A 20,926-nucleotide genomic window follows, 5' to 3' on the forward strand; every position below is an offset into this window, starting at 1 on the left:
AGGAAGGCGCTCAGGGTGAACTGCTGTTCAATTGGACGGTTTAACTCTTTCCTGCCCGGTCTGGGCCTCAGAGAAAAGCATCAGGGAGACCATGGAAGACAGCCTATCCCTAGGGCTAATCGTCAATCGTATTTGTTGAGCGCTTACTGTGTGCAGAGCACTGTACTAAGCGCTTGGGAAGTACAAATTGGCAACATATAGAGACAGTCCCTACCCAACATGCTGGCAGGGCCAGCCACAGAGACTGCACTTAGAGGCTAGGGTAGCTAGCCTCCGCCCCCCAGCAAGAGCAGCACCAGAGGCTGCCTTGCTGCTGGAGCCCAGGGAGACTGTCAAAGCTGAGAAGAACCCCGGCGTCTCACTGCCTAGTGATGTCTCCGCCCTGGTTCTCACTAAGTGTGCTGCAACTCAGGGAGCACTCAATAAACACCATCACTACACTTACTACTCCCGGGCACCACTCTCTGCTTCTTTGCTGGGGGGTGCGCATTACTGCCTCCCAACCCTGACCATTCCCAACCTGGCTGTCTGAATAGGAATCACAGCCTCCACCCCATGGCGAGTCTACTTGGGCTCACCTCTCCTGGTCCTGCTGCTTCTATTCTAACTTTGCCCCTCTGTGATCACCTCCCAGTGGGCTGGGTCAGGGAAAGCCCTCCTCCCTCCCTCCCACAGGTGCAGAGGGGCCTGGGGAAGCTTTGGGCCAGGCTCCCCAGAGAGGACTGCAGACTTGGGGAAGCAAATCTGTGAGAAAGGCCCAGTTTGGGGGAGCGTGACCACCCTGGCTGACTTGCCTGTCCTCTGGCAGAGGAAAGCCCTGCTTATCCAACATCCCTTCATCCCAGCTGGAGAAGGTGGGGAATGCGACCCCTGAAGGTGCGTGTGGGAGGAAGTGGGGTTTCATTATGCTCCTGAATGCCCCTTCCATGGTAGCTGGGGTCTCCTGCGGGCCACCCTGTGAAGCCCCTGGAACACCTCAGATGAAAGGGGCCCCAGGGACCCCCTATGGAAAGAGCTAACAAGTCATCTTGGTCATAGCCTTTCCTTCAAGCAAATCTACACCTACCTCACCCCAGGTACATGAAGCAGCTCACTTCTTCATAAAGATCCTCAGAGAAAGAGTACTTATTTGAGAGCTCAGTCGGCCTTACAGTAGAAAGTTCTTCCTTATGTCTAACTAAAACCCTGCCCGTTACAACATCAGACTATTTCCTCCTTGTCCATTCTCAGCAGAACTAGACAGTCAAAAGCAGCATGACCTAAAGGCAAGAGTGTGGTTCTAGGAATCAAAGGACTTGGGTTCCAATGCCAAGCTCCACCACTGGCCTGCTGCGTGACCTCGGACAAGTCATTTCACATCTCAGGGCCTGTTTCCTCAACTGTACAATGGGGATGCAGTACCTGTTCTCCCTTCTACTTAGAATGTGAGCCCTGCAGGGAACAGGGACTGTGTCCAACCTGATTAACTTGTATCTACCCCAGTGCTTAGTACATAGTAGGTGCTTAACAAATACCACTATTATTATTAATAATGATTGATACAATAACAACAATAATAATAATGTTTCCAATACTGCAGACTCCAAACTGCTGAAAGGAACAAAACAACACATACTTTGGTGGGGGAGGGTGGAAGAGGATAGGGAGGTGGCTTTGTCTGGATCATACAGAAAAAAGCCCATTTGGCTGTGACCTTGTTGAGAGTATCTCTCTCCAGATAGTGAGTTTCAAGACAGGACCAGGCCCAAGTCTGGCCAAATTTATCCTGAACTGCCTCCAAGCACAGGATCACAGGCTTTTGGGTGCCTTGAACTTAGTATTTGAAGGGGGCGGGGAGATTGGTAGATTTCCCCTGGTTTCCTTCAGCTCCTTTTTCGTTTCTCCAATTTCTCTTTCCCTATTGAGTTCCCAACTACACTTGGGACTTCACTAAGGCTGTGCTGAAGGTAATGGGAAGATGAGTGTCCAATTCCTGCTTAACACCCTCCTGTTAACACACTGCGGTTTCTTGCTCGGACCCCTGGACCTCTCTGCTTGGTCGGGGTTGAACCGGGGTTACCGAGGCCGGATAGGCAGGGTGGATGGTCGCACTCTGACCCTCTCAAATTCACGTTTGCCGGCTACCACTGAGTTCCCAGCACATCGAGACTAGTCCCACTTCCAGCCCCCTCTCTTCTGAGATGGAACTTGCCTCTCTTATCCAGGTGGCCCTTGGCAAATCTAATGAGAAAACTCCTTACCCGACTTGGGTCACTGATTTATATACACTGTAAGCTCCTGGTGGTTGGGGAACATGTCGACCACCTCTGTTATACTGTACTCTCCCAAGCACTTAGTACAGTGCTCTGTACACAGTAAGCATTCAATAAATACCAATGATTGATTGGTTTTAAAAAGTATGCACTGGCAGCATGGCTCAGTGGAAAGAGCACGGGCTCTGGAGTCAGAGGTCAAGGGTTCAAATCCCGGCTCCGCCAATTGTCAGCTGTGTGACTTTGGGAAAATTACTTAACTTCTCTGAGCCTCAGTTACCTCATCTGTAAAATGGGGATTAAGACTGTGAGCCCCCCGTGGGACAACCTGATCACCCTGTAACCTCCCCAGCACTTAAAACAGTGCTTTGCACATAGTAAGCGCTTAATAAATGTCATTATTATTATTAATATTATGTAGAGAAGCAGTGTGGCCTAATGGAAAGAGCCCGGGCCTGGGGGTCAGAGGACCTGGATTCTAATCCCGGCTCCATCACTTGTCTGCTGTGTGACCTCAGGCAAGTCACTGACCTTCTCAGTGCCTCAGTTACCTCATCTGTAAAATGGGGATTAAGATGGTGAACCCCATGTGGGAGATGAACTGTGTCCAACCCAATTCTCCTCAGCACTTAGACCAGTTCCTGGCAGACAATAAGTGCTTAATACATACCACAATTATTAGCCCTGGCCTGGGGCAGATCTCTCCACAGCATGGGATACTCTCCCTGGGGACTGCTCTAAGCCCACCCGTCCACCAGCACTGCCACACCCAACAGCTGCTGGCAGCCTAAAATCCCATTCTTCTCCTGGAACAAAAGAGCTGCAAGCTACTCTCCCCTTTCAGAAGCTTCTTTCATCCAAAGTTTCCCTTCATTCCATTTCATCTCTAGACTCTGAATGCAGCCATACAATCCCAGCCAAACCCACCTTTTTTTCCTTGGGCCTTTCTCCCTTCAGACTCTCAGAGGCAAGTTTCCCTCTATCTCTCCTCTCAGTCCCCGGGTTCCGCTCGCCCTCCCCCCAGCTCCTGCCATCCCAGGCCACCGTCCTCACTGCCGACAGTCCTCCGCTCTCCAGTTCTCGGTCCCCCTCTCAGCTCTGCCCACCTCATTCCCGACCACTGCACTGTGTCGGAAGGTGATCACCGGGCCCATGGGGGAGGGCAGGTGGGGCACAGTTAACTGGTACCTGAATGGGTTGCGTTTGGGGGGGACAAGGCTCCAGATCTTTGTCAGCCTCCTTCACCTCCTGCGTGGGACGCTGCTGCACGATATACTCATAGGTAGTGAGCTTGTTCCACACTGGAAGGGAAAAGACATTTCCTTGAGGATGGTGGGCACAAAGCAGAAAGGGTGAAAAATGGTCCTTACCAGAGATGCTATTAAGCAGGCAGTGGCTCCCTGCCCCACTTCCATGGTGCCCAACCCAAAGACTTCTCTCTTAGGCCATTACAGAGTGGAACAGAGCCGGAGCCATTCGGCCTGGTCTCGGTTCACCCAGGACCTAAAGTTCTGGACCTGGCTCCGGAGGACCACAGCAAGGCAAGCCCAAAATGCCCTGGGGCAGAGCCACACCTCTTCCTTCTCCACTCCCCAACCTGTTGCCTCTCAGAGCTGGCCCATATTGGACCTGGATTTCGGAGACCGAAGGGGACAGTGGCTGCTCGTTCCTCTTTTCATTTGCCTGCATTCAGCTCAATGTGGGCTCGCGTGGGGAAAAAAAGCCAATCGAGGAGACTTCGCAAACAAAATGGGCTGCTGGAAGGAGGCTTCTGAAGTGGGCTTGCTAGTAAATGCCTTGCCGAGCCGAAAAATTCTGGAATTCTATGACAGACACTTCTTTCTCCATTTTACCAATAGTGCGCGTTTTCTCTTTGGATTTCCCAGTGGAAGAGATTATTTGGGTGCTTACTATTGTAATTTGATTATAGCTTAAACATTCAAAAAGTGTCCATATTCGTCAACAAGTGGCACTGGAGGTACTGCTTTGTGGGCAGTTCTGCAGCTGAGCCAGCCACATAGTAATAATGGCATTTATTCAGCGCATACTATGTGCAAAGCACATGGCAGACATAACTCAGTCATCCCAGCTGCAGGCACATGTGTTGGCACTGCCTAGCGACTTGAGCTACATTTGATTTCATTTCCAGGTTCAGGGATTCAATTGTTGCATTCTGTCACTTTATGTGCCCCCAAGTTGGTGTTCACAAAGCTCACTATGCTAAAATCCAGTTTTAATGTTCTTCACTGGTTCAATTTCTGCACGAGCCAACTTTGGGAAAGGGGTTTTCCAGGGACTCCTGAATCCTGGGATTCCTGATGGTTCCACCGAACCCCTCTGAGGGAAGACACCGGTGTTCCAGGAAGCCCTCCCAAGGCCAGGAACAGGTCCACACGGTCAAAACTCAGCCTGTATCAATGAGCATGAGGGTCACTGGGAGAAAACCTCTGGTCCGCTTTGGTCCTTGGACCACGAAAACACAATTTGCACCTCTACTTTCGCCCTTGGACCATGAAAATATAACCTGCATCTCTCCGGGGTCTGAGGAAGGCCTGAAGTGTATGGGGGAGTAATTGTCAAAGACGTGGCGCCACCGCGTGGTTAGCGGAGGCATTAGAGAGACACAAAGGGACGGGCCGCCCAGCTGGCTGGAATCAGAGTAATAATAATAATGGCATTTGTTAAGCGCTTACTATGTGCAAAGCACTGTTCTAAGCGCTGGGGGGATACAAGGAGATCAGGTCGTCCCGCGTGGGGCTCACGGTCTTAATCCCCATTTTACAGATGAGGGAACTGAGGCCCAGAGAAGTGAAGTGACTTGCCCAAAGTCACACAGCTGACAAGTGGCAGAGCCGGGATTCGAACCCATGACCCCTGGCTCCCAAGACCGGGCTCTTTCCACTGAGTCACGCTGCTTCTCTTCAGCCCCACCGGGTGGGGCAGTTTCGGGGGGGTGGGGGGCATGGAAGTGGGGGAAAGGGGCCTTCTGCCCGGCCGTGGAGCTGGACAGAAGGGCAGGGAAAGGCCACATACTGAGATAGATGTGGAAGCAGAGCAGATGGCCCAGCAGCACCACTGACAGGAGACCCAACAGAATGAGCAGGGCAGCGAGGGCCAGGATGGCAGGTGCCTGGGTTTCTACGGGGGCCGCAGGCAGGAACACAAACCAGACATCCGTGTGATTCTTCAGGACTGAAAGACACAAGCACAACCAGGGTGGCCGGGTTCCCAGCCAGCCCAGCTGGCCAGAGAGCCGGGAAGAAGAAGAAGAGAGGGAGTGGTCCAGAGGGCCTTGGATCTGGAACAGAAGAGATGGTGGAGTTGGGGAGCTCGGTGGGCACACCTGACGGCTCACAGGTGCCTTGGCCCCCAGCCAAGTCTAAGGAAATGAGTACCTAGCGGCCCTGTGGGAAAGAAATGACAATAGCCAAGACCTGTTTCGGCCACCTGGGGACCGACCAACAGAGGCTGAGGTGGCCATTTAGCAGCCCTGGCCGGACCGTTCAGGCTCGCGGCCCCGCTTCTGGGCTTGGACCAGGGACAGAATCACTTGCTGGAGCAACACTTCCACTCCTTAACTTTGGACCCAATCCAGAGCACCCTTCTTTATTCTGGGGTTCCTTGGCCTGGAGCTGACAGCCCATCCGTTGAGTGGCTGAGGGAGACCCACCACTTCACCCACCCTTAAAACCAGCTCTGGCACCTGAAGCTCCCTTCCTTGAGCCAAGTACCCCCACCTTCAAAGTGTTTGTTGGTCCGCAAACGCATGGGGTTGACGAAAAACTCCACGAAGACGTAGAAGGCGATGAGCAGCAGGAGTAGGACGCCCAGCAGAGCCGACACCACGCTGTTCAGGAAAAGCCTGGGAAAAGGACAGGGAAGGTGTTTGGCTTGGATTCGGGCCTGCTATAATCCCCCACTCTCTCCCAAGATGGAGGGCCCTTACCACCCTAACCTGCTCAGCCAGGGTCAGGCTGTAGTCTCTCATCTCACAGAGGGCAACTCCACAAGCAACTCATTTTTCAGGGGAGCACCAACCCAGCCAAGGGAAAAAGAGCCCCCCCCCCCCCCCCCCCCCCCCCGCCGCCCAAACCACCCCACTGGGTCTCAATTTGGTAATCTCTCTTCTACCCCAATTTAGACATAAATTCTGGTAAGTGCCTTCCCTTGCCATCCCCAGGTCTAACGAAGACCCACCAGAAGACTCCTGGGACACATGCAAAGCCCAGAATACAGGCTGAAATGACACCCATGACCCCACCACGAGAACCTGCCAATAGAGGGGCAGGGGGCCCCACCCCACCCCCCACCCCCACCCCGGGGCCCCAAGTCACAACCCTTTATCCCAGTGCTAATGAACTGGGTCATCCCAAGGGGCAGAGGGGCTCCCGGCTCTCACCAGTAGTTCCTCTCGCCCACACAGTTGTTCAGCCATTTGCAGTGGTGGTCAAAGCCGCACACACACTTGTTGCAGGTGCTGCAGTGCTTCGAGCGTGTGCTCCTGCCCATGAAAGTGCTGGGTTGAGTGGCCAAACTCCCTCTCACCCATCCCCCCTGCGACGCAGGCCAGGGAAGGCCAGTGGAGAGGAGAAGAGTACAGCACCTACAGGAAGCTCGCCAGGAGCAGAGCAGTTAGCCATCTCTGTCATGGTCAGTCAAGGCCGGTACCCTAATGCCGCTGCCCCCGCTCCCCTCCCCATCCCTCCTCCTCCTCCTCCTCCACCTGGTCACTTCCAGCTGCTCGGCTTTGCCTGTCCCCCACGTGTCTAGGCCAAGGTCCCCTGGGCTGACCACATCATTCACTGGTTTAATAGCTTGCTTTGTCCAGCTCCCACTTCTCTAGCGTCAGCCCGATATAAGGTATCCTTGCTCCCCAGTTCGCCTTTGGCTTTTCTCTTCAGTTCAGTGGGGGGTGGTCTGGACTGAAAAGTTCACACCCCACACTAACGCTAGAAACCTCCAGGTGCAGACGTACTTACTCCCAAGCCCCCTCGCCCTTGCTGAATCCCCAGAAGTGGCTTCCTGTTTCTTCCTCAAAGAAGCCCAGAGACCCTCAACTCCCAAGGACTCTTCCTAAATCCCCATTCCCGGCATCTCTTCCATTTCCTCTCCCAGCTCCAGTGGCCTGCTCTCACAGAGGCCCACTGCTCTTCAACTGGCTTCAGAACCACGGGGAGGAGAATCGACAAGCCAGTAGGTGGTCAACTTTCTAGCTCTGTCTCGGAAGCCAGAAATAACTGGCTATGCAAGGGTTGGCAGCTCTTTCCATCAGCAGTTCCTTCCAAAATTCCTTAGGTTCAGGCTAGAAGCACTCCTTCCCAGGACACCTTCGTTCAGGTCATCCTGTACTGGAGCGCTCTTAAAGAAACCAGGATAGAAGCAGGATCCTGGGACCTCTGGGTCATGGCTCCATGGGCCCAAGATGTCAATCCATCAGTGGTATTTACTGAGCACTTACTGAGTGCAGAGCACTGTACTAAGAGCTGGGTAAAGCACAAAAGATTTGGTAGACACGATCCTCAGGCCCACAGAATTCCGGTCCTGACCACAAAAGGGACTTCAGCGCTGACTGGGCAAACAACTTCCCAGGTCCCTCAGATTCAAAGAATTCCTAGGCATGGTCCAGATCCCTGCGGTCCATGGCTCATAAACACACAGATTTCCCCACCACCCAAGGAGCCCTCAGAAGATCCAGCTTCAGGATGAACCAGAATCTCAGGGAGGGCATGGGCAAGCAGAGAGTTTGCTGCTTCCCTGGTTTCAACTCCCGACACAACGAATCCTGGCCTGGCCCTGGGAAACCAAGGCTGCCGGTAGTTCTTCTTAACCCTTTACTGCAGGGAGCGGCAGGGAGGCCAATCTAAAAATCAGCACTGGCACCAATCTCTTTGGGAGCTTCCTCCCCCCTCCTCCTGCGCCCTCCCCACCACCCTGCCACCCCCGTTCCTGCCACCAAATATCTTACAGAACATCCGCTTCCCTTCAGTTTGATGGCCCACATCTGCCCCAAAACAGTACCAGCTGTTCCCAGGGCCAAACGCTGAGGGCAGCCTAACTGCTCACCTCGGCAGGAGCCAGGCCGTCTCAGACCTCAAAGTCTAGCATATGCAATTTCTGGCTTCCCACTCAGGAGAGCTTAGAGAAGCTGCACTTTTGGCCAGAGCACTTGGGCTTCCTCTCCACAAGTTTATTCTGGGATGGTTTGAATTTCCATAAATTTGGCCTTGCGGAACAGCAACAGGAATAGATTTCTATTGTGTATCGAAACACTTCCTGTTTGGAGCCTAGAGAATCAAACTCAAATGGTCAAGCTCCAACACGCCTGGCTTGTTGGCTTGCTTGCAGAGGGTCAGAGCCGGCAGCCAGCTGAGGGGGACAGGGGTCCAGGAAGGACAAAGCCAACTGCTGTCCCAGGCCTGCCAACGGGCAGACTCACTTGGCAGTCAGGCGGCTGCCCGCTCAAGGAGTTAGGAATCTGCCTTATCCAAAGGCCATCTTGCCTCAAAGGTGGAAGCGAAACTTGGGTAAAAGCTGTAGAGAAAGTAGTGGGGGGCACCCGATGCCCACGGCCGAGAGGCCCATGGCTGCCACGGACTCCTGCTCCCAGGCCCCTGCCCTCCTCATCAAAATGGGAATCGGCCATTCCTGGGAAGCCCTGGTTTTCCAGGTATCGCCGTACAGATCTGGCTCCCAGCTCCGAAATGGTAGAAAACTCTTTATGGCCATGGCATTACTCTTCCAAAACCACAGTCAGACAGGTGCCCACATCTACAGGATGGGAAAACCAGGGCCCAGAGAGGCGACATGATAAGGAGCACCCCCCGCCCCCGCAAAACCCATGGAGCTCCAGGGCTGCCACGTTTGTTGCTCCAATGGGAGCTCCGCCCTGGCTTCAACCATGACACTGCACTCCGATGGCAGAGGAGAGGGAAAATGGAGGTCTGGGGCGTGCAGGGTCCAGTGTGCTGCCTGAGGCCCACTGGCTCTGGGCCAACTCTTGGTTCAGGAGGGTGAGCGACTCACTCTTGGGGAGCCACCCACCCCACACTCCTCCAGAGCTTCTGGGCAGAGGGTACTTACACGTCCACGTCACACAGGTTGCAGTGTAGGTTCTCGATGACGTGGGCATGCTCGTTGCGGTTGAAGATGGGCAGGGGCCCCAGGTAGCTCTTTTCTCTGACGTTGACATCTGCAGGGTCAATGGAGACTGCGGTCAGATGGATGACAAGATGGCAGAAGAAGACTATGCTCATACACTGATCTCGGGGTTAAGGACTCTGCAGAGTAACGTGGGGAAACGCAGAGCTCCTGGAGCTCTGGATAGACTGACCAGGCCAACAGAAGCAAACGGGTTCATAAGTACCCTCTTCAAAGGTTTCCCTTAACTGAAAACAAATTTGGGGAGCTTCAGCCCCAAAACCTTTTTTAAAAATTAAAAAAAAACAAAACCACAAATCATCATCACCACCACCACCACAACACTGCAGGAACGACCAAAAACGGGAACATGCAAAATGCCTCTCCTCAGCACAAGTGCAGACTACAACACAGACCATTTGAGGGCCGGCCATCTGGCAGTGACAGAGAACTTTACCAAAATGAACAAATGAATCCTCAAGCATGTGCCCGGGACTGAAAAGAAGTCAACCTGAGCCTAATGAAAAACCGGGCAGCAGACCAAATGTAAATCAAGCTGGCCCCCTCAAAATGGAATCTCCCTGGGCTCTGTGTTCTCTTCTCCTTAAGACTGGTTTGTTTAGGACTCCGGGTTAGTAGGGCAAAGTGGTGGGGGAGCAGAGGAGGAGGATACTGGGAAATGTGGATAGAGCCGGTGCAAATTTAGGGGGCTGGAGAGCATTTCTGCAATCTGCTGATTTCTGAAAATTGCCCACGAAGCTGCCATTTGAGGTTTCCATTTCCGAAGCTGGGGAAGCAGGGGCCCAAAGAGGTGAAGGTCCAAGTCTCTGGTCCCACAAATAGGCAACCGGGAATCCTGGGCTCCCCGACAGCTCACACCCTACCCGCCGTACCTCAGGGGAAAACTTGCAAGCTGACCAAACCCAGTAGGCCCCTCTCCCTGGGAACACTGGGAACAAAATAAGTAAAACCAACTCTATTCTACTGGCCTGAAGTAAGTTGTTCCGCTATAGTCTTGGGACCAGGGTGTCAGGGGTGCGAGAAGCGGGACTGAGGAGTATTGCCGAATACAGTGACTCCCAGAAACCTCTGGCACTTCACCTTATCGTCCCTGTGGATCCCAGGCCCCTGCCTTAGGCCCCGTTTTCCCCCTCCCTTCAGCCCCCCTCCAAATCATCCAAGAGCCTGTCCAAGCCAAAGCTCCTCAGTGGAGGGGTGGGTCATCCCCAAAGGATACGATGTAGCCGGCGGGCACCCAGTGGTGGGGCAGGAGAGGCACGAGGATCCCAAAGCCAATCAGAGCAAAGAAGAGATACAGCAGCCACGCGATGATTTGCAAGGGGTGTGGAGGCCAGCTCCAGCCATTTCTCCGGGAGGGCTGGGTGGACGCCTCAAGGGACGGTTGGTTTGCCTTCTCAGAAGCTGTCCAGATGTTTTTTTCAGGAGCTGTCTTGTTAGGGGGCTTGCTGCAGATGGTCATCTACCAAGAAAGAGAAAGCAAGCTCTATTGATCTGGCCCCGGGAAGGGCACACGGGGTGTACCCCAGAATTGAAACCCCTGGAGGCAACGGAGGGCAGGGGAAAAGAGGGGTACCTCACCTCTAGCAGGGAGTGTGCGTCAGGGGGCAGGGGCTCTGCAAACAAGAAGAATCATTCACCACCGTGGGGGGATGGGCAGAGACTTACCCAAGGTCATGCAGTAAACCACATCAGAGCCAGGATTCAGCCTGAGTTTCCCAGTGTCTGCCCAGGACTCAGTTTGGTGGCTTATTACTTTAAGGTTTTCTACACACACACACACACGCACGCACACACGTGTCAAACCCAGAAAGACATGTTCTCATCTGGTAACAATATCAGCTTGGTTGCCAATAATGATGAGAACACAGACCAATTTTGGAAAGCTTCATCACCTCCTATCAGGAATCTGGAACACCAGCTTGCAACGCACAAGCAGTTCTTACCCGAGCAACATGCACACAGCAGGGCTCGGGGCTCCCCTGGTGAGGTGGGTGGGGATGGGCTTTGACCAGAGGAAACTCCACCTAGACTGACTGTTCCCAAGCCTGTGCGCTCCATCCAGGCAGCCCACATTCCAGAAAAGAGGACCAGATCCCCAGCCTTTATCAAGCTCTTCCACACTGCCAGGAGTGGCGGGGACCAAGAGGCTAAAACCCAGCCCCAGGGAACAAGACAGAAATCAAGCTGGAGGCAGGATCTTAGGTTCCTCAATTAATAGGAGGGGTGAATCCCATTTGGACGGGGATGGGACAAAGGTGGTGATAGAAATGACCCAAGACAACCAGTGTAAATCCACTATTCTCTCCCCACAGGGCAGAGCCAAAGACAGAACACAATGTCAATGAAGAAAGATCGATACAGGCCATCCCTTCCATTCTTAGCAACTGGAGCAGGCTTGCTTCCATCCGTAGCTTCTGCTCCTGAGCAGGCAGAAGAACCCTGCACGGGATCAGGCTGGCCGGCGGGGCTGAGTCGGGCTGGCTCTGAGCTCAGCACAACGGGGTTTGGGCCGGCCCTCAGCCCCAGCGGCCCAGCCCTCTTTCTCACTGAATTCTGAGCAGAGCCGAGGTGGGGAGTCTTGGGAGGACTGCCAAGTAGTGGCCAGGACACTGCCCCACACAGGTGGAAGGCCTGACCATGGGCAAGCTGGGTCCCCTGGACCACCAGGATGGATGAGTGCCACCAGCCCTGGGGACGACCACAGCCATCCGGCAGCATTCTCCTGCCACCCCTCGACTCCCACCCAAGATGAGCCTGGGGCCCAGTTCCGGTTGGCGCTACACACATCTGATTCAGCGCGCTTCTCGCCGGAGGTTGGGTCGCCACCAGGTCAGGCTGGCTGGCTTGGGTGGGCCTGGCCTGGGATGGAGGCAGAGTGGCTCAAGCCAGGATCCAGATTTCTAAGTCAGGTAATGCTCTAACAGGCCAGTCAGGGTCTTGTCCCTTCCAATCTGAACCTTGCTCCAGGATGGCTTCATTTGTCTGCCACGCTCAAAGCCAGTTCAATTTACTCCCCGTACTTACCCTCCTGAGCTAGTGACCTGCAGAAAGAATGGAAAATCACTGGGGCTGAAGGACAGAGCCATCATTCCTCACCCTAGACCCCACTGGCAAGAGAAACATTGGCCTGTCAGCCTTGTGAGTGTCCCTGAACTAAAACAGAACAGCCCTGGAGAGGGGGAGTGTTGGTGGGGGAGAACCACTCCTGCCCTGGGCTGAACCTCGTTTCACAAATGAAGTTGGTTCCTTCTTCCCTTGACTCTTTCCCCTACCATCACTTTGCTATCTGGACTTAAGGATTAATCAATTTCATTTTCTTAGGCTACGATCTGCACTTTCAGGAGAGTCGGGTGAAACCGGCCGAACTGTGGAATGGGAGAAGAAACAGAATAAGGCCCTCAGCGCTTGAGCCCTGGCCTGCTTTGTTGGGCCCTGGATCCCTAATCTTCCTGAGCTCCCCCAGAGTGCCCCACCTCCCTCTGGGGTTCCAGTTTTTATCCTCAACCAGGCCGCTTAGCCACATGCCAGGTTTGCCTCAGTTCTTTGTCCCCTGACACCAGCTGGCTAGTCTAATCCTGATCCTTACCCTGGGCCCAGCCACACCATGCTGCCAACAGAGCAGATGCATGGCAGCGGTCAAACCCCTCAGCCAGGCCCCACTGTCACTCCACTAAACAAACGAACCAGGGGAAGATTATCTGCACACACTAGAAGCCTGGCCTCTCCCTTTAAGATTCCTCAAAGGCTTTGGATTTACAGAAAAAAATCACAATTTTAGGTGAAAGCCAGCCCTATGGCTGGTTTCCTTACTCCCCTCCCTTCCCCCTGTCCCCACAACCCCGCAAGGCAAATACGATAAGATGAGGTCGGCAGGTGGAGGCCAGCCTTTGGTTGCTTGGTCACCAAGAGGCTTTCCCCAAGAGGAACGAGGAGGCCTTGTGACTTAGTCACAATATCATCTCTACGCTGATGACACCCAGATCTACATCTCTGCCCCTGCTCTCTCCCCCTCCCTCCAGGCTCGCATCTCCTCCTGCCTTCAGGACATCTCCATCTGGATGTCCGCCCGCCACCTAAAGCTCAACATGTCGAAGACTGAGCTCCTTGTCTTCCCTCCCAAACCTTGTCCTCTCCCTGACTTTCCCATCTCTGTTGACGGCACTACCATCCTTCCTGTCTCACAAGCCCGCAACCTTGGTGTCATCCTCGACTCTGCTCTCTCATTCACCCCTCACATCCAAGCCGTCACCAAAACCTGCCGGTCTCAGCTCCGCAACATTGCCAAGATCCGCCCTTTCCTCTCCATCCAAACCGCTACCCTGCTAATTCAAGCTCTCATCCTATCCCGTCTGGACTACTGCACCAGCCTTCTCTCTGATCTCCCATCCTCGTGTCTCTCTCCACTTCAATCCATACTTCATGCTGCTGCCCGGATTATCTTTGTCCAGAAACGCTCTGGACATATTACTCCCCTCCTCAAAAACCTCCAATGGCTACCGATCAATCTGCGCATCAGGCAGAAACTCCTCACCCTGGGCTTCAAGGCTCTCCATCACCTCGCCCCCTCCTACCTCACCTCCCTTCTCTCCTTCTACTGCCCAGCCCGCACCCTCCGCTCCTCCGCCACTAATCTCCTCACTGTACCTCGCTCTCGCCTGTCCCGCCATCGACCCCCGGCCCATGTCATCCCCCGGGCCTGGAATGCCCTCCCTCTGCCCATCCGCCAAGCTAGCTCTCTTCCTCCCTTCAAGGCCCTGCTGAGAGCTCACCTCCTCCAGGAGGCCTTCCCAGACTGAGCCCCTTCTTTCCTCTCCCCCTCGTCCCCCTCTCCATCCCCCCGTCTTACCTCCTTCCCTTCCCCACAGCACCTGTATATATGTATATATGGTTGTACATATTTATTACTCTATTTATTTATTTATTTATTTATTTTACTTGTACATTTCTATCCTACTTATTTTATTTTGTTGGTATGTTTGGTTCTGTTCTCTGTCTCCCCCTTTTAGACTGTGAGCCCACTGTTGGGTAGAGACTGTCTTTATGTGATGCCAATTTGTACTTCCCAAGCGCTTAGTACAGTGCTCTGCACATAGTAAGCGCTCAATAAATACGATTGATTGATTGATTGATTGATTATTAGTGGAGCTCCCACCTTGAAATATACAGCTATCCCTCTCACTCTGGCTTTCAAGTTTTTAACTAACAAACCACATTCAATTGAATACTACACTGCTGAAAGTCACCCAATTAGCCAGATGGAATTGGATGGAAGAGCTGGAAGGAGAACCCCACTGAAGACTGACAGAAAGCCAACAACAATCAGCTGCACTTTGAGCTAGCCAAAGTGTCAAAATACTTGGAGCCAGCTATGAGGAACAGATGAAGTGAAAAGCACTTCCCTGAAAATGAGCAGAGGGTCCGTTTAAGCATCAAAAACAAATGAGCTGACAGTGGTGAGCATCGGATTATTTACTTAACTTCTTGTTTGGTCGGGATGGCACTAGTGAGTTCATTTTACCTAGTTCAGTCTTGCTGACTGATCTAGTTTAGTTCTGGGTTTAACCCACGCCAGGCTTACCCTAGGTTCAACTTGCTCTGTTTGCTGCTCCGACTGTGCGCTATAAGATAACCCGTTTAAGCAGTTTACTTTTGGCTCCCAATTTAAGTCCCTGAAGGCTGAAGAGGAGTTGGCACATTTTGGCTCAACTATTCTTGATGCTGAATGGGTCTCTGTTCCCTGATCCCCAGATAAGTTTCAAACCCTTTCTAATCACTGATCTTCTAGTTGGCAACTCTCATCCTTTGTCACTCATCCCTCTCTAACCTTGGCTGCCTGCAAGTGGCTGGCTGGGCCTCCACGGAAACTCTCATCAACCCTCTGCCTTTCCAATACTCAGTCTCCCCATGGTCCTTGCCGGGAAAAGGTGCGTCTTCAAGGATCAATTTTCCTTTCCGTAAAATGGAACTTCCATAGTCACATATCTACTTTAAAGGGGCCAGGGAAAGCTTGAGGGACAACGTGCTATGAAGCAGTCAGAGAAAATGGGACAGGAGTACGAGTTCATATCATACACGGCTCTGCATAGGTTCTGTTGCTTTACATTCTTATTCTTCAAACACTCCTGGGATGTAGACAAATGACAGGTATTGGCCTCTTTCTGGGTGCAAAACAGAAACACAGAGGGGTAAATGACTTTCAATCATAAAATCCTTGAGCTCAAGTAGTTCATTCCCCTACCTCCTGCCAGGACCATGCCAAATCATCTCCTAAGGGTGAGACCACTCAGGCGGAGGACTCCATAACCCCCTTAGGCTTTCTGTCTCTGAAGCAAATGGCCTTCACAGCCAGGAAGTTCTGCTTCATCGCTATCCTGAATCCCTCCTCCTGCAGTTACACAGTGTCTTCATGTTCTACCTCAGAGTGTGTGTGTACGTGTGTGTTGGGGGTGGGGTGGGGTGGGGGGACGGTTGGTGGGGAGAGAAGAGATGAAGGACCACTTGGGGACATGGCCAGGGCTGGCTGGCTCCAGGGTAGAGGTAACAAGCAGGTTACCCTGATTTTCTCTAGGGCACGCTTGCTGGCCTTCCTAGCTACTGTGAAAGTTTATTCATTCATTTCTAAGGCTAGAGGCCTCTCCGGCACAAAGCATCAGGGTGAGGAGTGTGGCACAGTCTTATGACCTAGTGATTTTCTCGCTGTGGCTGCTGGTAAAGAAACTGGGATGAGAAGAAGAGCTTCCAACCCCTCCTTCCCCCGTCCTCTACAAGTTCGAGGGACACAATGTTGCTCTCCTGGCTCCGCAAAGGGACACACAGTCATTCTGAATTATTCTCATCCTGTCAGGGATCGTGGGAATGACACAGGTCCTACAAAGCTCATATCTTCATTCATACACTTGAGCTGGAATGTGACACCAAAAGAAAAGAAAAAACAAAACCACTGGAGTCAAGTCTGGCAACCAGGGGCTCGTTCCTATGTCAGGAGATTTTGTGCTTATCTGGCATGAAAGATGCAGATGTCGGATGGCTTGGTACTTTCCTTCTCCAGACATGCCCCAGCCCTTGTGGCCACACCTGCTCTGCCACGGAAGACCTACCACTCTTAGCTTCTCCCCTCCCGTGTCTTTCCTGAACCCTCACCTTTCCCAACTTCTACCTACTCTCAGGAACCACAAGGGTAGAAGTGTCGGTCCTCAAGAGGTCATTTACTCAATCATCACAAGTCCTTCACTGATCAAGGTGAGCTAGGGGCTACTTTCAAGGTCAAACAGCAGCCCTTAGAGGGTCAGTGCCTCCCTACAACTCTCCTACCATGAATGGTCAGCAGGTATTCTAACAATGCCTCTGAAATCTACACCCAGAAACTGATCACCAGGAAACCTCGCTTGGGCAACTACTTGTAATAACTACTGATAGTTTGTCAGAGGATCTCTTTTCTCTTTCGACAAATAATTTTCATTTAAAATATTCATGGTTTAAGAAGGAACACAGAGCCTCCAAACTCCCCTAACGAGGTCCAAGAGCCCTTCATGCAATTCAGGTGACTTCTCCAGGCAGCAAGGGTCCCTGAAGTAGCCCACCCCCCTCCCATCCTTTTTTCAGCACTCTTCTAGGGAGCTGGGAGACCCATAACAGTAAACAGCTTCTCTCTCAGAGGAAGCATGAATGGTAAAATGAGAGCGAAACCCCATCCACAACCTAGTAAATAGTTCTGTCACTGGATTGTCTTCACTCCTACTGCATCATCATTTGGAATAAACAGACAAAGTGTCTGAATCTGAGGGAAATCTGAAAGAGATGTGTTCCCTGCCCTCTGAGCGCTTCCACTTGAGCCCATGCAGCAAATGATGACACAGACTACAACACTTAAAAACAGCTTTGGATTGTGTCTGAATCTGAGGGAAATCTGAAAGAGATGTGTTCCCTGCCCTCTGAGCGCTTCCACTTGAGCCCATGCAGCAAATGATGACACAGACTACAACACTTAAAAACAGCTTTGGATTTCCGTCAAACTGCAAACATGAACAATTCCTAACAGTCATTTAGTCTGCAGTTTCTTAAAAAAAATCCTTGGAAATCTTGTTTTGCAGGATTTTTTTTCCCCCCTTAAAAAAGGCTTTAAGGTGGGATGAAGGGAGTTTCAAAGGAGAGTGGAGGAAAAGCCTAGGGGCAAGTGAGAGACCAATGCCAGTGTGGAGGGAAGGAAGAGACGAGAAGGTAATGGGAAAGGGAGTGGATTTGCTTTAGGGCCAAGGAGAGGCTACAGCCCAATAGAGTTCAGGCCTAAAGAGAAGAACCCAGACCTGGTCTCTCTTCCGTGCCCTCTGCTTGCTTCACCCTGCCTCGTGATCCAATCCTATGGAGTTCTCAAGAGATGCACCAGCCGGGCCCGCCGCAATGGGCATCAATCAATCAATCGTACTTTTTGAGCACTGTACTAAGCGCTTGGGAAGTACAAGTTGGCAACATATAGAGACGGTCCCTACCCAGCAGTGGGCTCACCTAGCAAAGGAGTTTGGGGTGGGGGGAGGGAGAAGAAGGGGAGCGGCCTACCTGAAAGGAAAGGCCTGGGGGAGTCCCGCAATAGGAGAGATAAAGGAGCCCCAGCCCGCTGTAGAGGCATCCTCCCCCGAGCTGTTCCGACGCCAGCCTTCCCGACCTACCTGCCTCCCTCCCTCCCTCCGAGCCGCTTGGGTGGCAGCTTCCCGACCCCGTGCCCGGGGAGGGCTGCCCCTCTCACCTTCCCCCGCGGCCCCGCCCTTGCCCTCGAGGGCCCAGCCCTAGGGGCCTCAGGCCCACCCAGCGGGAGCTGCCCCCCGGGCCCGGATCGGCGGTCTCGCTCCCGGCCCCATGTTGTTGCCGAAGCGGGCGGCGGCAGCGGTTCTCTTCTTGGCTCGGAGGCTCGGGGCGGGGCCTCCCCCCGGCCAGGGCTGCGCCCGTTCCCTTGGCAACGCCTGCGGCCTACGGCGACCCGCGCTGTCAAACCATTTCAAAACGCGTTTCCCTTGCCCCCTCCTGAAGAGTTGGGAGGGAGGAAAGCACTCAACTCACTTCCCCCCCTCCCAGACCCTTTTCTGTTGGATTCTCCCAGTCCCTCCTCCTATAGACACCGTCCCCAAAACGTGGCCTTGAGGAAGGGAGGCACGACTGATAGTACGGAAGCCGGTGTTCTACTCCCAGCTCTGCCATGGGCCTGCTCCGTGACCTTGGGCAAGTCATTTAAGCACCCTGTGCCTCCGCTTCCTCCTCTGCAAAATGGGGATAAGATGCCTCCTCCCCCTTCCCCGTAGATTGTGAACCCTGTGTGGGACTGGGACTCTATCTGATCGAATTATCTCTTGTAGTCCATCTTGGTGCTTAGCCGAGGCCTTAGCACAAAGTGATGAATAAATACCATGAAAAAGAACCTTGGCATTCTTCCCTTACCTGTAGAGAAGCAATTGCCTCAGTTTCCTCATCTGTAAAATGAGGATAAAATTCCTGTTCTCCCTCCACCTTGGACTGTGAGCCACCTGTACGACAGGGACTGGGTGCTGGGCCCCTACTAGATGCATAGCAAATACCACCATTATTACTATCAGTAATTTATTTGAATGACTGTCTCCCCAACTAGACTTTTAGATTTTTGAGAACAGGGATGATGAGGTTGCCCCCAAACAAGATGCCAGATGGGTACACTCCACCAAAACTGCCCTTTCAAAGGTCACCAATGACCTCCTGCTTGCCAAATCCAATGGCACCTACTCTATCCTAATCCTCCTTGACCTCTCAGCCGCCTTCGACACTGTGACCATCCTCTTCTCCTCAACACGCTATCCAACCTTGGCTTCACAGACTCCGTCCTCTCCTGGTTCTCCTCTTATCTCTCTGGCCGTTCATTCTCAGTCTCCTTTGCGGGCTCCTCCTCCCCCTCCCATCCCTTTACTGTAGGGGCTCCTTAAGGGTCAGTTCTTGGTCCCCTTCTGTTCTCCATCTATACTCACTCCCTTGGTGAACTCATTTGCTCCCACAGCTTCATCTCTAAGCTGATGACACCTAAATCTACATCTCCACCCCTGTTCTCTCTCCCTGCCTCCAGGACATCTCCATCTGGATATCTGCCTGCCATCTAAAACCCAACATGTCCAAGACTAAACTCCTTATCTTCCCTTCCAAACCCTGTCCTCTTCCTAACTTTCCCGTCACTGTAGATGGCACTACTATCCTTCCTCTCTCATAACTGCAACCTTGGAGCCATCCTTGACTCCGCTCTCTCATTCACCCCACACATCAAATCCATCACCAAAACCTGCCGGTCTCACCTCCACAACATCGCCAATATCCGCCCTTTCCTGGTCATGGGTTCAAATCCCAGCTCTGTCAATTGTCAGCTGTGTGACTTTGGGTAAGTCACTTAACTTCTCTGTGCCTCAGTTACCTCATCTGTAAAATGGGGATGAAGACTGTGAGCCCCACGTGGGACAATCTGATCACCTTGTATCCTCCCCAGCACTTAGAACAGTGCTTTTCACATAGTAAGCACTTAACAAATGCCATCATCATTATCCATCCAAACCGCTACCTTGCTGGTTCAATCTCTCATCCCATCCTGACTGGATTACTGCATCAACCTCCTTTCTAATCTCCAATCCACCTGTCTCTCCCCGCTTCAGTCTATACTTCACTCTGCTGTCCGGATTATCTTTGTACAGAAACGCTCTGGGCGTGTCACTCCCCTCCTCAAAAATCTCCAATGGTTGCCTATCAACCTTCAAATCAAGCAAAAACTCTTCACTCTTGGCTTCAAAACTCTCCATCACCTCGCCCCCTCCTACCTCACCTCCCTTCTCTCCTTCTACAGCCCAGCTCGCACACTCTGCTCTTCTGCCGCTAACCTCCTCACTGTGCCTCGTTCTCGACTGTCCCTCCGTCGACCCCTGGCCCACATCCTGCCTGTGGCCTGGAATGCCCTCCCTCCACCCATCTGCCAAACTAGCTCTCTTCCTCCCTTCAAAGCCCTACTGAGAGCTCACCTCCTCCAGGAGGCCTTCCCAGATTGAGCCCCCCTTTTTCCTCTCCTCCTCCTCCCCTCCCCATCGTCCCCCCCCCCCACCTCTGCCCTACCACCTTCCCCTCCCCACAGCACTTGGGTATATTTGTACATATGTATTACTCTATTTATTTTATTAATGATGTGTATATAGCTATAGTTCTATTTATTTTGATGGTATTAACACCTGTCTAGTTGTTTTATTTTGTTGTCTGTCTCCCCCTTCTAGACTGTGAGCCCGTTGTTGGGTAGGGACTGTCTCTATATGTTGCTGATTTGTACTTCCCAAGCACTTAGTACAGTGCTCTGCACACAGTAAGTGCTCAATAAATACAATTGAATGAAGGAATGCATTGGTATTCTCTTTCCAGACCAATTCCCTTCTTTTACTCAAGGACCTCACAATCTAGCTGGAGGTGGCTGATGGGCTAAGACCCAGGAAGTTGATAACTAGCTGGGAAAGGCTTGTTGGAGGAGCTTAGATTTT

The 20,926-nt window shown here is 52.6% G+C and overlaps 1 protein-coding gene across 2 annotated transcripts in view; it reads right to left on the reverse strand.

Moving 5' to 3' along the window:
* Positions 1 to 18,283, reverse strand: part of ZDHHC1 (zinc finger DHHC-type containing 1) — a 31,632-nt gene extending 13,349 nt beyond the window's left edge. For both annotated transcript variants that reach the window (XM_038772842.1, XM_038772841.1), the window contains exons 1-7: positions 18,151 to 18,283; positions 10,627 to 10,869; positions 9,333 to 9,508; positions 6,652 to 6,753; positions 5,990 to 6,114; positions 5,286 to 5,444; positions 3,441 to 3,553 (exon numbers count right to left, since the gene is read on the reverse strand). In XM_038772842.1, coding sequence (XP_038628770.1) covers positions 3,441 to 3,553; positions 5,286 to 5,444; positions 5,990 to 6,114; positions 6,652 to 6,753; positions 9,333 to 9,508; positions 10,627 to 10,869 — 918 coding nt within the window. In that variant the 5' untranslated portion in view covers positions 18,151 to 18,283. The remainder of the gene's footprint in view (positions 1 to 3,440; positions 3,554 to 5,285; positions 5,445 to 5,989; positions 6,115 to 6,651; positions 6,754 to 9,332; positions 9,509 to 10,626; positions 10,870 to 18,150) is intronic.
* Between the last annotated feature and the right edge of the window lie 2,643 nt (positions 18,284 to 20,926).

The sequence above is a fragment of the Tachyglossus aculeatus genome, chromosome X1, assembly GCF_015852505.1.
Source record: "Tachyglossus aculeatus isolate mTacAcu1 chromosome X1, mTacAcu1.pri, whole genome shotgun sequence".
NCBI classification, from domain to species: Eukaryota; Metazoa; Chordata; class Mammalia; order Monotremata; family Tachyglossidae; genus Tachyglossus; species Tachyglossus aculeatus.